The sequence below is a fragment of the Zootoca vivipara genome, chromosome 3 (genome assembly GCF_965207765.1).
Source record: "Zootoca vivipara chromosome 3, rZooViv2.hap1.1, whole genome shotgun sequence".
Classification (NCBI taxonomy): domain Eukaryota; kingdom Metazoa; phylum Chordata; class Lepidosauria; order Squamata; family Lacertidae; genus Zootoca; species Zootoca vivipara.
This window is the reverse complement of record NC_142586.1, coordinates 94,740,774-94,756,419: the sequence shown is the minus strand read 5'-3', so window position 1 is coordinate 94,756,419 and position 15,646 is coordinate 94,740,774. Positions and strand designations below refer to the sequence as shown.

General features: G+C 40.9%; 1 protein-coding gene across 1 annotated transcript; it reads left to right on the top strand.

Moving 5' to 3' along the window:
• The first annotated feature begins 131 nt into the window (after nucleotides 1–131).
• Nucleotides 132–15,414, top strand: FLVCR1 (FLVCR choline and heme transporter 1). Its single transcript, XM_035111292.3, has 10 exons — nucleotides 132–1,420; nucleotides 2,572–2,716; nucleotides 4,323–4,463; nucleotides 5,231–5,298; nucleotides 6,190–6,293; nucleotides 7,979–8,089; nucleotides 8,354–8,459; nucleotides 9,740–9,851; nucleotides 11,945–12,009; nucleotides 13,786–15,414. The coding sequence occupies exons 1-10, from the start codon at nucleotides 719–721 to the stop codon at nucleotides 13,858–13,860; spliced, it is 1,629 nt and encodes a 542-aa protein (XP_034967183.1). The 5' UTR covers nucleotides 132–718; the 3' UTR covers nucleotides 13,861–15,414.
• The last annotated feature ends 232 nt before the right edge of the window (nucleotides 15,415–15,646 follow it).

Sequence of the window (15,646 nt, the reverse complement as noted above, 5' to 3'; positions counted from 1 at the left end):
TCCGTTGCTTAGCCCTCCTGGCCCTTCCGTGCTGCGGGGCGGGGTGGCAGCGGCGGGGAAACAGCGAGAGGCCCCTCGTGACAGAAGAGGGCTGGGTGGGGAAGGACCTGGGCGAAGGAGCGAGTGAGAGAGCTGGGCAGGGACGTGTGGGCGCGCGTGCAAATCCTCTTTTGTGTTGGAGGCTGGGAAGGGGAGCGAACCTGAGGCAGGACAGGTGGGGGGTGGGCGACCTTGACGTGTGAGGCTGGGGGGGGCAATAGAGGCAATAAAAGGGGCTAGTCCCTTGGAGGGTGGGGAATAATCTTGCCTGTGTCTGGGATAGGGGTGTGTGTGTGTATCTGTATCTGTGGGTCAAAGGATAGGAGAGTGTGTTTTGGGTGTGTGTGTCTGTGGCAAAGGGTAGGAGTTTTGGGGAGTGTATCTGTGTTCTCTCTCTCTCTGTGTGTGTGTGTCTGTGTGTGTGTGGATCAAAGGATAGGAGAGTGTGTTTTGGGGGGTGTCTAGGGCACAGGATAGGAGTTTTGGGGGTATATCTTTATTTTGGTGGTGTATCTGTGGATCAAAGGATAGGAGAGTGAGTTTGGGGGTGTGTGACTGAGGGGAGAGGCTTTCTGGGTGGGCAAGGCACTGGGGAGGCCTCCAGTAGATCACCTGTGCGTGACCTGTGGGTGTGTTCAGGGGAGCCGGCTTGAAGGGGGTGGGGGACCCAGGCTTGAGGATGGGTGGGGATGGTGCTGACATGTCGGAGACAGGGGAAGGTGGGGAGGAGGGAGAGGGTGGGGAGGTTGTGGAGGTAGCCTTGATGCCTCCCCTGCACCAGAACGGGTGCCTCCCTGGCAGGGAGACAGAAAGGAGGAGCAGCAGCAGCTCGGCACCTCTGGTGTCAGTGAGCGATGTGGAGGTTGGAAGAGCTGTTGCATCTGAGGAGCACCCTGAGGCAGAAGCCATGCTCCCTGCTTCCACATCGGAAGTGAAGCTGATCCCTCGGCTGTCCAAGCGCAGGCTGGTAGTGCTGGTCATCTTCAGCTTGTACTCACTGGTGAACGCCTTCCAGTGGATCCAGTACAGTATACTGACCAGTGTCTTCACCCGTTATTACAACGTCTCCAACTCTCAAATAGACTGGCTGTCCATGACCTATATGGTGACGTACATCCCCCTGATCTTCCCTGCCACTTGGCTGCTGGACACTCGGGGGCTTCGCATCACTGCCTTGCTGGGATCTGGACTCAACTGCCTGGGTGCCTGGATTAAGTGTACCAGCGTTCAACCAAACCTGTATGTGGTCACGTTGATGGCTCAGATTGTGTGCTCCATAGCCCAGGTCTTTATTCTGGGGCTGCCCTCACGCATTGCCTCTGTCTGGTTCGGGCCCAAGGAAGTGTCCACTGCTTGTGCCGTAGCTGTTCTGGGCAACCAGGTAAGAGGACGTAGAATGGAAGATGCTTGGGACAGGGGTGTGCCAGAGAGGGATGCTCATCAGGAGACTATCTGGAGAAATCATGCATTTGTAAAGGAGGAGGGAATCTTAAATGCAAAGGGCTAGAATTTTTGTGATTAGGGTGGAGTGGGAAGGCCTAGCAGTATATTTTGTTTGTGCCATGTAAGTTAGTTGCAGGTTGATGACAAGCAAAGCCCTGTCTGTAGTGGTGTGTCAAAGAAGCTTCCTCCATGGAGAATGATGTTTCAATATAATTATAACTTAAAACATTTATCCATGAGTTGTGAAAGACTTTGAAACTTAAGGCAGTAGCAGTCTCATTTCCATTAATCTGCCTACCACCCCAATAATTGTATCCTGTGCAGTTTAATATAAAACAGTTCTGAATTATACAAAGATAAAACATTGTACAGTAAAAGCAGACAAGTGGTTTACAAGTTTTGACTACAAAGCTTCCATGGGTGTCTATAGCATTTCTGAACTAAAGGCGTGAAGTAGCTTTGTAATGTTTTTTTTTGCAGTTAAACCACGTGCTTCAATTAATTCTGCTGACAGAGAATGGAAAAGAAATTCAGCTGTACACTTCCAGTGATTGCAGTATCAATAAAATAGAGACTCTGGTATATTTCAGCCAATGCCTTGATTGTTACCAATACAGTCATACCTCAGTTTAAGTACGCTTTGGTTTGAGTACTTTCAGTTTAAGTACTCCGCAGACCCGTCTGGAATGGATAAATCCGCTTTCCATTACTTTCAATGGGAAAGTTCGCTTCAGGTTAAGTACAGACTTCCGGAACCAATTGTGTACTTAAACCGAGGTACCACTGTATTCAGAGAAAGGCAACATCTTACAGAAATGCTAATATACGATAGCGCTATAGGAAACATACCAATAGAAATGGGATCACATAATTTCTCTGTTACCACTGATAAATGCCTTACATTTTAATTCAGTAATAATGGCCTATTTAAACACTATAGGTGTACATAAATCCACCAGGACCTGTTCTCCTTCAGGTTAACAAAGGAACACTTTGGTTTCAAACATATTTTTTTTACTAGCATGTTACCGTATATGCATGTTTCGATTGCCAAACCTCGTTTTTACTTGGGTTGCTTTTTCCTTACAGCTAGGCACAGCAATTGGCTTCTTATTGCCACCAGTTTTAGTTCCAAACACAGCTGATGACTTGGACCTCATGGGACAAAACATCCGAATTATGTTCTATGGTACAGCAGCAGTGTCCACGTTGCTTTTTATACTAGCAGCAGTGGGTAAGTAAAACATATCTGTAAGCAGTTTTGTCAGAGCTGAAGAGAGCTTTCAAATAAAGGAAATCCAAGTCAGTCAAAGGCTATATACAGTATATCATAGATGAGCCTATGCTTGACAAAGCATTCCAATCCATTAAAAAGAATGAAATTGGAAAACAGTTAAAATAGCAACAGAGTAAATATTTTCACAGTACATAAAAAATACTGTTTGGAATGCTTTTTGCCTAGTTACGAAATTATTACCTGATTCCATTAACCACCTCCCCCTCTAAAATACATTCCTACAAGTTTTGCCTTAATGGCTAAAGCTGCTTCACCACTTTCCTTTCTAGGGTTAAAATGTAAAGGTAAAGGCGCCCCCATTAGGTCCAGTTGTGGATTACTCTGGGGTTGTGGTGCTCATCTCGCTTTATTGGCTGAGGGAGCCGGCGTACAGCTTCTGGGTCATGTGGCCAGCATGACTAAGCCGCTTCTGGCAAACCAGAGCAGCGCACGGAAACGCTGTTTACCTTCCCGCCAGGACGTGCTTTCAAACTGCTAGGTTGGCAGGAGCAGGGACCGAGCAACGGGAGCTCACTCCGTCACGGGGATTCAAACCGCTAACCTTCTGATCGGCAAGTTTAACCCACAGTGCCACCCGTGTTACCTGCAGATAAAAAAGTGTAGCTTGACTTATCTTTTTCGCTTAACTCCGGGAATAGGAAGGGATAAAATCCCAAAGTTTATGTTGGGCTCTCGTGAAACAGTCCTACCGGTAAATTCATTTTGTACCAGGTATTTGAAAGTATCTGCAGTGGGAATCTTGCCATCTTCTACTTTGAAAACCAACAACCCAGATGTATTTCTTTTTTGGGGTGTGCATTTCTCAGAAATAGGGCATAGATAAAGGGGACATTCAGACAAAAGAAGTTTGAACTGAAGAGGAATATAGAAGCAAGTAAATCATAGCTCTGCTTAAAAGAGAACAAATTCAATGTGATAGTTAGAAATGAGAACTGGGAGAAACAGATAAAATGTTACACTAGCTGAGAGCCTGGAGCAACATCTTAGCAACTCCAAAAATAAAAAAAAGTATAAATTTTGGATGCAATGAAAATAAACAGTTGCACTACTTGACAGCAAAGGAAGTCATGATAAGAAGCATAAAGAACAGGTTGAACTTAAGGGGAGGAATGAATCAAATATCTTCTGCTAGTTGGGAAAACACTGTTGCCTGTCTTGAAGCATGCTCTCTTTCTCTTTGTCAGATACGTGTGTGTGTGTGTGTGTGTGTGTGTGTGTGTGTGTGTGTGTGTGTGTAGATCAGTTTTATTGAACCTGGTGCCCCCTATACTGGACTACCAATCCTGTCATGCTTAACCATTGGCCATGCTGGCTGGGGCTGATGTTGTAGAGACACTGATGTTGTAATCAACAGAGACACTGATGTTGTAGTCCAACAACATCTGGAGGGGGCTAGTTTGGAAAAGGCTGAATTAGATAAATGATGGGAAAGCTACACCCTGTGACCTCATCCTCATCTCATGATTTGCATGGTGCTAATTACTATTTTGAATAACAATAGCTGGTTTGCAAAACTTTTATGTCTGTGTCACCTTCTTCTTAGTGTTTAAGGAAAAACCTAAATACCCTCCAAGTCAGTCTCAGGCTGTTCTTCTGGATGTCTCGCCTGATGATTACTCCTACAAGCAATCAATGATCAACCTGTTCAGAAATGTTCCTTTTGTTCTTTTGTTGATCAGTTATGGTGAGTATATTGAACATCTTCATGTGTCTTGTATAACATAGTTGCCATAACACCCCCACCCCACCCAACGTACCTTACTATAGATTCATATATTAGGAGATAAATATTTATGCTACTATGTATTTTTTATTTTAAAATAAATCAATAAAATCTAACCATTATCAACTTTAAATGATAAAAATGGATGACAAGAAGCAGATGACAATATAACAATGTCTTTATATAGTTTATTCAGTTATTCAACAATGATTTTCTTAATTTAAAATTTTTCTGTACAATCACTTCCATTTAGAGTCTATTCATATTGCTGAATACTTAGGTAGTATCTGATATTTTCCTTAACTATTGCAAAAAAGTTAGTAGATTCACACATCTTTTAAAATAAACTTTTGTAAAGTCAATACCACATGTATACAAATATATTTAGCTTACATGTGGCAGCAAAGATTCGTTGTTAGATATAAAGTACTTCTTTGGAAGTTCAGTAGAATTTTGTGTCATTCTTACTTTAAACTGGTGTTTTGTTTCGCTTTTCATGTACTCAAATAAAGTTTACATGTCTAATCAGATTATGGCCTTATACAGATTAATTAACTATGCTATGTTTGTAATAAACAAAAACAATATGAAGTGATCGGACTGTTTTTTTTTAGCCTTCAGATACCAATGATTCAAGTTTTCTCCTTTAAAAAAATAAAAATTAATTTTGCTTGATTTCATTTCAGTAACCATACCAGTACTTTAAACAATGTTATTTCTCATTGCAGGAATTATGACTGGGGCATTTTATTCAGTCTCAACTCTACTAAACCAAATGATAATAACTCACTATGAGGTAAGTTTCTTTAGAATGTCTGTTGATTAATTTATTCTCTTAAAGAATTTCATGTCATGCTTGTTTCGGTTATCACTGTCAAATTAGGGTTGAGAGGGTCGTTTTGCTCAGGGCTGGAACAGAATTGAGCTAAGAAATCGGTGATTATATGTGTGTGTCATGCCTTGATGCAGTTTCCTGGCTGCAAACTAAGGGATAGTGCAATAGCACATATGAAGAAGGGGTAGAATCTTTGTGATGTTCATAGCCACAAAAGAGGGTATTGAGCTTCTTGGGGAAGTCTTAAAGAGTAAAAATTAGTTCATCTTCTAGCCTATGAGCACATCTCCCAATTTTAAATACTTGAGTAGAACCTGCTTGTTCCTTTTGTGATTTTTTTTTAAAAAATGTTGCTTGGCTTCTACACATTTTAAAATCACTGCACTTATAAGCAAGTAGCCTGATTTTAATGCTGTCATGGGATCTGTTAGAATTGGAAGCGATCGAAAACTTTAAAACTACAAAGTGAAAACTATGACACTGGCAGGCTGCTTCCTGTTCCCAACATTTATTTCATTGATTTGAGTACATTGAAATGTCTTTATAGTCTGGATTAACCCATCTGTGAAAAGTTCTAGCACAGGCTTCCTCAATCTTGGCCCTCCAGGTGTTTTTGGCCTACATTGCCCATGATCCCTAGCTAGCAGGACCAGTGGTCAGGGATGATGGGAATTGTAGTCTCAAAGCATCTGGAGGGCCGAGGTTGAGGAAGCCTGCTCTGGAAATTATTATTTATTACACTTAGCTGGAGCAGTGATGTTTACTTAGATTTTGGCTTTTCTAATAAGTTTGTGTGCACTGTAGTAAAGTGGGCGTCGCTTATAGATACTTAAACAACAATGTTATTCCAAGGGAGAAGAGGTGAATGCAGGAAGGATCGGCCTGACTCTTGTGGTAGCTGGAATGGTGGGCTCAGTTATTTGTGGCTTGTGGCTGGATTACACCAAAACATACAAGTAAGTGTGCAAGTGAGAAACCATATAGTAAGGCTTACTTTACCATCATTATGGGGTGAATGGTATTGATTTAGTTATTTTGGAACTTACTGAATTTTGGACCTTGAACTGATGATGATCTTAAGTTGACCTACATCTGGTAGCTGGTTTTTATTCCTTCGTGACTCAACATGTTTTAAATACACGTGGATTGGGATTTTTGTTTAATTCTTTTACAAAAATAAAATCTCTAGTGATGTCTTCACCAAAGTAAATGGATTCACCGAAGTCCAACCCCCTTGGCAGGGGGCTGGACTGGATGGCCAACTCTATGATTATATGATCCTACGAAAGCTACCTGGAACTTCCCACCATTAGAGAAGGGGAAATTAGTAAATAAGCTGCTTGCCCATCACTTTCTGAGGCCCTCCCTCATCTTCCCCCTGTTGTCTCAGTGGTGGGCGCCAGCTTTGTGAGGAAGCCTGTGGTTGAAGTGTGGTCCAGAGAATGGTAAAGAGAATACAGTATTAAGTGAAATATTTCAAATTCCTATGGGCCCCCTATTTTCTTTATTGAATTATTTGTTGGGAACTAACGATGATGTTAAACGATAAGGAAAGGTGTACTGAAGCAATAAATAAGCGGAATTCAGTAACTCAACATATAAAGGGAGCTTGGAATATCAGGAAGTAAGGTAGATTATGTGCTACAGGACAATTTTAAGCTTTGAATAATGCCATACAAGTTAACTTTTAAGATACAAAAATATGTTTTACTTAGTGCAACCCAAGCTGATCAACATTTGTATGTGGGCTTGTAGTCAATGTGTTTTTGGTGTGACTTGTAGCTAACACTTTTTTGCTATTAAGCTTCTTTTTTGTATGGTTTAAATATCATAAATTTCATGCTAACAAAGTGTGCCAGCCCCTTCCAAGAGAGACTTGTCAGACTCCCTCATTAATAGAGTTTAATTAATATATATATAAAATCAAAATAAGAACAATAATCCAATAACACCCCCTGAAAAGGAGCCACATTTTAAAAGGTTATAGGATGTCAATCAGGTCAACCAAAGGCCTGGTTTTAAAGGAACATTTTTGCCTGGTGCCTAAAAGTATATAATGAAGGTGCCAGGTGAACTTCCCTGGGGAGAGCATTCCACAGATGGGGAGACACTGCAGAGAAGGCCTGTTCTCCTGTTGCCACCCTCTGGACCTCTTGAGGAGGAGGCACATGAAGGAGGGCCTCAGAAGATGATCTAAGTGACAGGTTAAGAGAGCTGTTTGAGATGGCATTTATTTCTATAGATAATCAGTTGTCCCTAGGCCCTGTCTAACTATACTGCATTCCTGCTTTGCTAATATTATTGGTGTTTATTGTGGTTTTGCTGTGGTCCATGGGGGTCACGAAGAGTCGGACATGACTAAACGACTAAACAACAACAACAACAACAACATTGTGGTTTTTATATTGTCTGTATCCTGAGGGATGGGAAGGTACGTTAAAAATATTTTGACCAAGTAGAATAAGACTGTGACAGCCAGTCCTGAGACAAAGCAGGGAAGTGACAGGTTGTCACTGAAATGTAGTGCTGTGCACATGTGTTTGAACTGCAAAGTAGCTTGGTTTTAAACTGTAGCAAAAAGAATAATACTGATGTGATCTGAACTTGACGGCATTGTGTTTTCTTCTTCCTCTGTTTACAGGCAGACTACATTAGTTGTGTACATCCTCTCATTTGTTGGGATGGTTGTATTTACATTCACCTTGGACTGTGGACACCTCGTAGTTGTGTTTGTGACTGGCGGAGTGCTAGGGTATGGACCCACAGATTACTAAAATACACTGATGTATTATAATGCAGGTTTAATTAAATCTCTTAGGTGTTATTGATCTAAGCCACGCAGTGGACTTAAGTTACTTAAACCAACTGATTTCACTGGGTCTAATAACTTTATGTTTAAAAGAGTTGCGAGCTTTCCGGCGCCCATATGTATTCCCTGTGGATGAAAAATACCTGCTTTTCACACATGGTCTTCATAACAACTGTTGCTCATTTGAACTTTGGGTTTCTATGGCAGCTTCTTCATGACTGGTTACCTCCCCCTTGGCTTTGAATTTGCCGTGGAAATTACGTACCCTGAGTCAGAAGGCACCTCATCAGGGCTTCTGAATGCTTCAGCGCAGGTAACAACGGGCTGTTTTGTAAAACTAATCCGCTCCAGTAACTAATGCCGGATGCATGATATAGTAGCTAGTATTTAAAATGCTTTCAAAAATCGCAGCATCTTCCTTAAAAGGCGGTATCAGGCTCAGAGTCTGCAGTATTCCTGTTGAAAACATCTGCGTGTTGCAGATATGATGGCATAGCAGATGCTCTGCCACTGACTTGCGGCCCTCCCCCATTTTATTCTTGTTTCCCTGTCCTCACGTCCCTGCCTTTTCTACTTGGGAGTGTAAGGTGGCTGTTTACTCAGCAAGCCACTTCCCACCGGGGCCGTGGGAGGATTGTAGGGTGCCCCCCCCACACCTTGCACAGTTGCACAGATCTGCAGGGATGAAAGAAGCCCTGGGCTTCCTTTTGTACAGGGAGACTATTCCATGATCATCTCTGAGAGTGTTGGGTAAATTAAAAATCCACAAATGTGGAATGGAAGAAAACACAATTGACAGGACAGCTAATGTGGTAATTGACAAGTATAGCTAGTATAGTGTATATACATTGTCTCTAAATAGCATACCTAGAGAATGCAGAATTGAAACACTACCCCAGGTGGTACAGTAGGCCAGTGCATTTGACTATTAACCTTAGAACAGGCCAAACTTCGGCCCTCCAGATGTTTTGGACTACATTTCCCATCTTCCCCAACAACCACTGATCCTGTTAGCTAGGGATCATGGGAGTTGTAGGCCAAAACATCTGGAGGGCCGCAGTTTGGGGATGCCTGCCTTAGAAGCTTAGTGATTTGAGCCCAGCAAGGGTTGGCTGTGGGCAGGATTCCTGCATTTCAGCGGGTTGGACTAGATGGCCCTTGGGGGTCCCGTCCAACTTTACAATTCTATGATTCTATGAAATTCATTTCTGGCAGGCTCCTGAAAAGGCTTCTACTGCAGTTTTCATAAAATCAATAACAGCCAAGGCAGGCAGCCCTTGCCCTTAGGCTTACACGTTAATAGACACAACACAACAGGCAATATGTGAAAAGGAAATAAAGGCAACTAGGGCACCAGTTTGTAGGAATACAAAATTCTTACATTGACCAGCTCAAGTGAAAACCATCCAAAAGTGAAGAAAAATTTAGCTAGTCTCTCAGCAGAGCTGATGACCTTGCCCTGTTTCTTATCTCTCTGCTGCAACACAACCACTGTGAAGAAACACCATGCAAGTTTTAACTGTGATAGTATTGTAGTGAAGATACTCTGTATTGAGAAGCAATCTGAAATTCCTTCTTATGGTCTATTTACAGATATTTGGGATTATCTTTACGCTGATTCAAGGAAAGCTCACAACAGATTACAATCCCCGTGCAGGAAACATTTTCCTCTTTGTATGGATGTTTATAGGTATCATTTTAACAGGTAACGAGTTGGCTTTCTTTCTCAATTAGTGTATAAATGTATTTTCTTCTTACTGGAATAGTGTGCAGTCCATCCCAAAGGCCTGATTCATTCATATTTTATTTCTGTTTTATTAATTTGAAACATTTCTATCCTGTTGTTGTTTGGTCGTTTAGTCGTGTCCCCCATGGTTGTTACCCCATGGACCAGAGCACGCCAGGTACTCCTGTCTTCCACTGCCTCCCGCAGTTTGGTCAGACTCATGTTGGTAGCTTCGAGAACACTGTCCAACCATCTTGTCCTCTGTCATCTTCTCCTTGTGCCCACCATCTTTCCCAACATCAGGGTCTTTTCCAGGGAGTCTTCTCTTCTCATGAGGTGGCCAAAGTATTGGAGGCTCGGCTTCAGGATCTGCCCTTTAAGTGAGCAATCAAGGCTGATTTCCTTCAGAATGGATAGGTTTGATATTCTTGCAGTCCATGGGACTCTCACGAGTCTCCTCCAGCACCATAATTCAAAAGCATCCATTCTTCGGCGATCAGCCATCTTTAAGGTCCAGCTCTCACTTCCATACATCACTACGGGAAAACCATAGCTTTAACTATATGGACCTTTGTCGGCAAGGTGATGTCTCTGCTTTTTTAAGATGTTCTCTAGGTTTGTCATTGCTTTCCTCCCAAGAAGCAGGCGTCTTTTAATTTCGTGACTGCTGTCACCATCTGCAGTGATCATGGAACCCAAGAAAGTAAAATCTCTCACTGCCTCCATTTCTTCCCCTTCTATTTGCCAGGAGGTGATGGGACCAGTGGCCATGATCTTAGTTTTTTATGTTTAGCTTCAGACCATATTTTGCACTCTCCTCTTTCACCCTCATTAAAAGGTTATTTAATTCCTCCTCACTTTCTGCCATCAAGGTTGTGTCATCTGCATATCTGAGGTTGTTGATACCCTGTTTCTCATATTTTAAGACATACCCATAAAATAAGCCATAGCAGGATTTTTAAGCATTCAAGGAATATAAGCCATACCCCGAAAATAAGACATAGTGATAGGCGCAGCAGCAATGCCGGCCGCGGCAGGAGGAGGAGGAAAAAAATAAGACATCCCTTGAAAATAAGCCATAGTGTGTTTTTTTGAGGAAAAAATAAATATAAGACATGTCTTATAATATGAGAAACACGGTATTTTTTCCTGCAATCTTAATTCCTGCTTGGGATTCATCTAGTCCAGCCTTTCGCATGATGAATTCTGCATATAAGTTAAATAAGCAGGGAGACAATATACAACCTTGTCGTACTCCTTTCCCAATTTTGAACCGATCAGTTGTTCCATATTCAGTTCTAACTGTAGCTTCTTGTCCCACATAGAGATTTCTCAGGAGACAGATGAGGTGATCAGGCACTCCCATTTCTTTAAGAACTTGCCATCTGTTCATTCAGCAAATTGACTTTTTGGTCTTTGTGTTTCTACAGCTTGGGTCTAGACTCCCATTCATTCCCCACTATAGGCAAGCGGTTCATAATTCTTTGGGTGTGTATAAATTTAGCCTGGTGGAAACTAGAAATCTGCAATATTAGTGTTTAATATCAAAGATAACATCAATATGTTTAGGGAAGTTTTTAAATGACTGATGTTTTAATGTATTTTTTATCTTTTGTTGGAAGCCGCCCAGAGTGGCTGGGGAAACCCAACCAGATGGGTGGGGTAGAAATAATTTTTTTATTATTATTTTAGCTCCTCCTCTTCCAGCCTGCAGCACATTAGTCTCCAGAAACATGACATTTTTTTTTTTAAAAAAAAAAAGCTGACGTTTTCAGAGTGCTGAGTCCTGCACCATTGTCAAATTTGACCCTCGTTTCAGCATCCAGGGCTGTTAACTGCTGCATGGTTCAGCCTGGAACTTGTCTGAAAATCACAGTTGTAGACTGAGAAACAACAGCTAGGAATAAGGCAGGTATCATGTGTTCTGCAAGAGCAATCATGATGTTAGTCTTTTGCTGCAAAAGCAATAGTCTCATAGCACCTTAAAGACCAACAGAATTTATCCTGCAAAAATATGCACTGCAGTGAATGTGCTGGTATTCATAGACTTCTTTTCTTTCCTCCTTTTTTAGCTTTAATCAAATCAGATTTGCGAAGGCACAATGTGAATTCAGGGATAAGTGTTGACATTAAATCTGTAAGTAGTTTTAATCTTTTAATTTGCTGGCATAATCGACCACTAATACCTGGCACTCGGCATTAGACTGCTGAACACAATGTTGTTAGAGTTCTGGTTGCTTTGAGTAGCAGATTTCAAGTTCAGCTTGCCATTATTTAAAAGAGCTTTGCGGTTGGACTCCCCCCTCCCCCCCCCGGTGATAATTTTTTATTAGTTTTCAATTACAGTCCAATAATAGCCTCATTATAACAATACCAATTTATAATACAATTATTAATATCAATAATTCAAATACCGAATTATATACAGTGGTACCTCGGTTTACAACTACACTTGGTTCCAGAAGTCTGTTCTTAAACTGAAGCGTACTTAAACTGAAGCGAACTTTCCCATTGAAAGTAATGGAAAGTGGATTAATCCGTTCCAGACGATGAAAAACACCCCCTAAAACAGCAATTTAACATGAATTTTACTGTCTAATGAGGCCATTGATCCATAAAATGAAGGCAATAATCAATGTACTGTACTATAAAATAAATCAGACAGTATTTTAGGTAGGGAAAAATATTTTAGGTGGAAAAAATTAACATTTATTTCTTACCTGGGCTGATGATAGTCATTGTTTGAATGGGGGCTCAGGGTTCTCTTCCACAATCACAATGCCTTCGCGGAGGCTGGGCCTTCACTCTGATGCCTCCACAGAGGCCTCCGTAGGCCTCGGAAACCTCGGTTTACTTACTTCCAGGTTACAATCGTTCGTAAACTGAAAATTCATAAACCGAGGTGTTCGTAAACCGAGGTTCCACTGTAATTTAGCTAAAGTGGCCCTCCCATGTGCCAGATTTGATGGTTTGACGGTTTTCTTTTTTTCTGCATTCCAAAATCTTAATTCGTTTCAATTACATTCCGGTCATGATAATAATCCCTTATACAACAACTGCAATATTAATAACTTCTATTCGTGTCGACACATTGAATGATTTATAAAACTGCAAGTGAGGAACTCAAACTATATCCTTGTTCTTCCTGTGTGTGGCAATTATTCTGTCCGTGGTGTTTCTGACACTGGTAGCTTATTGTCCCAAGTTACTCAGAGGAAGCAAGGAGTAGTGGCACTTCTTTCTTAACGACCCACCTACAAAAGAGAGAGCTGCATGGACTCGTCTCAGTAATATCGTAATCAAAGGAAAATGGTTGCATGTAAAGTAATCAAAACATCATAGAACATTGCACACAAAACAAGCAATCCAATAGCCTTTCCCAAATCATCTACAAGGCACGTAGAGAACTCTCATACTTATTCAGTGAGAAAGCTCCAAAATATAAGGCACTTCTGTCTTTGTGGACTCACTTTGATACCCATTAACACCAGCTGAATCAGATACTAGAATTAACAATGCTAGTTTTAGGAGCTGGAATAATTAGTGGCCCAAGCAAGAGGTTTATTTGCTTTTTCCTTATATCTCCATTCTTCAGAATTTGTAACTGGAAGTTGTAGAGGAGCCTGTCTTTCTAAGCCCCCCTACTCATATTCTGTTCAAGCTAGTTTTCACTATTGATTTCTAAAATTACGATTATTGTAGTCTCAGAGCCCAGGCAACCCTGTCAAGAATGGATTGAAACAAAATAAAAAAAAATTCCTTCCAGCAGCACCTTAGAGACCAACTAAGTTTGTCATTGTTATGAGCTTTCTTGTGTGTGTTTATTTTGTTTCAACTACGTCAGACCAACACGGCTACCTACCTGTAACAAGAATGGATTGAATCAGCCATCAATTTTATTTTTTTCTCACAGATGTCAGTTGACGGTCCTACAGAAGATGAACTGAGTAAAACCGCATCGAAAAGCCAGTCTGAATTAAAAATTTAGGATGGAAGAGAGAAGTGCCAGAGACTCATAATTTTCAAGTTAGACCAAGCAGAAGCTACTTGAGAGATAGATAACAAGAACTGTCTCAAAGTAATGTGTTTGCAGTCATAATCATGCAGTACTGCTTATCGATGAACTCAAGATACACATACTGTCCACTCTGCTGAAGGCACCTTGCTAATTTTATGGCAACTTATTTATAGCGGGTTTCTTAACTTTTATTTATTTTTTTAGTTGTGCAGTTTAAGATCTCCAGCAACCTGCCATTCCTTTGTGGAAGCTGTGTAGTTTCAGCAGAGACTGAAAAACTGCAATCCTAAACATACTGTGGGATACACAATTGAACAACTGCAGCAGTTCTTACTTCCAAGTCAGTATGCATAGTGCTGTAATGTAAACTAGGGATGGGGAAAACTGTGGCACTCCTAGATGCTGTTGGACTTCAACTTCCATTGCCCCTGACCAGTGGTGATACTGCCTAGGGCTACTGGGAACTGGAATCCAATGTCATTTTGGGGGGGGGGGCACAGGTCCTGATCTATGCTGCAAAGGAACTTGAGTACTGTGGCAAGTACAAATAAGTTCTGATTAAAAGCTGCACAACTAATTAATCCACACATCTTTTATATGAAAGCGTGCTCGAAGATTAGCATGAATTAAAGGAGCATTTTACACCTTTTTTTATTGTAAATATATTGGAAATTTTAATCCACCACTTCTATAGGAAGTGGCATTTCCTCCAGCACAACACGCAGTATACTTAATTCAGATTTTGAATGTGTTATACTGTAGTTTCGGTTCGCCATTTCTGTTGGCCTTGAAAGGATTATAGTTTATGAAACCTCTTGTGTTTAAATACAGATGTGGGAGCTTCATAAGCTCATACTTTCTGGAAATATTTAACATTCTGGTTTTTGTTTTGTTTTGTTTTTGAGAGTCTGGATTTCTGAGCTACAAAACCAGATCCTCATCTGTCCTGATTTTTTTTCCTTTGCATTTTCAAAATGCAGCTGTGTTTTTCTTAATGTTTGAACAGTGGAAAAAAGCATTGCCAGACCGTACAAAGGCACATAGTTGCAGCCATTCTTCATTTGTGTGTCTATATGTTTGTTAGTGAAAAGTAATGGGCGAATAAAAGTATTGCAAGAGCACAAAGTGAATGTTTATCTACTGCTTCTCCTGGTTAGAGTCGTTTGCAGGTTTATAATATTGTGCCTTTTCCTGCTGAATCATGTAGCAAATGAATCTGGCCTCAGATTTGTGCTTTATGCCCTCTTGTGAAGTTAAGGAAAAACTTGAAAGTATATATTCAGCCTCTGCTGCTTGCTGATTTGGTGGAAATTTTTGTGTGTCCATTGGAGAAATATTTTGTCTGTTAAATGTTCTTCCTTCATGTCACTTGAATACAACTTGCTTGGTAGTAAATGATGGTTACCTTTTTAGATCTCTCTTTGCTTTAAAGGAAAGAGGAAAGTGAAAAGTTTGCTGTCTTTGAGCCCACGCATGCTGCTACCCTTGATTCTCAAATATATGAGAATGGTTTCAGTAACATTATTTTCATCCACAACATTGTGTCCTATAATTTAAAAGTAAAAATGCATGACCCAACTAAAGTATGCATGACCTAACTAAAACAAGATCCTCAAGTCTTACTTGATTGCACTGAACAAAAGTTAAGTACATCCTTCTTTGGAAATCAGTGGGATGTAAAAGTGCTTTAACTGGCTGAATCATGTCCCCCATTCCTGATTTAATTCAAGAATACTTTTAAAAATGAAAAGAACAC

Excerpts from the sequence above, each read along its gene's own strand:
- FLVCR1 (XM_035111292.3), top strand. The coding sequence starts at position 719 with ATGGGTGGGGATGGTGCTGACATGTCGGAGACAGGGGAAGGTGGGGAG. Across the intron at positions 2,717-4,322 it reads TTTTATACTAGCAGCAGTGG|TGTTTAAGGAAAAACCTAAA; the intron begins GTAAGTAAAACA and ends CCTTCTTCTTAG. Across the intron at positions 9,852-11,944 it reads TATAGGTATCATTTTAACAG|CTTTAATCAAATCAGATTTG; the intron begins GTAACGAGTTGG and ends CTCCTTTTTTAG.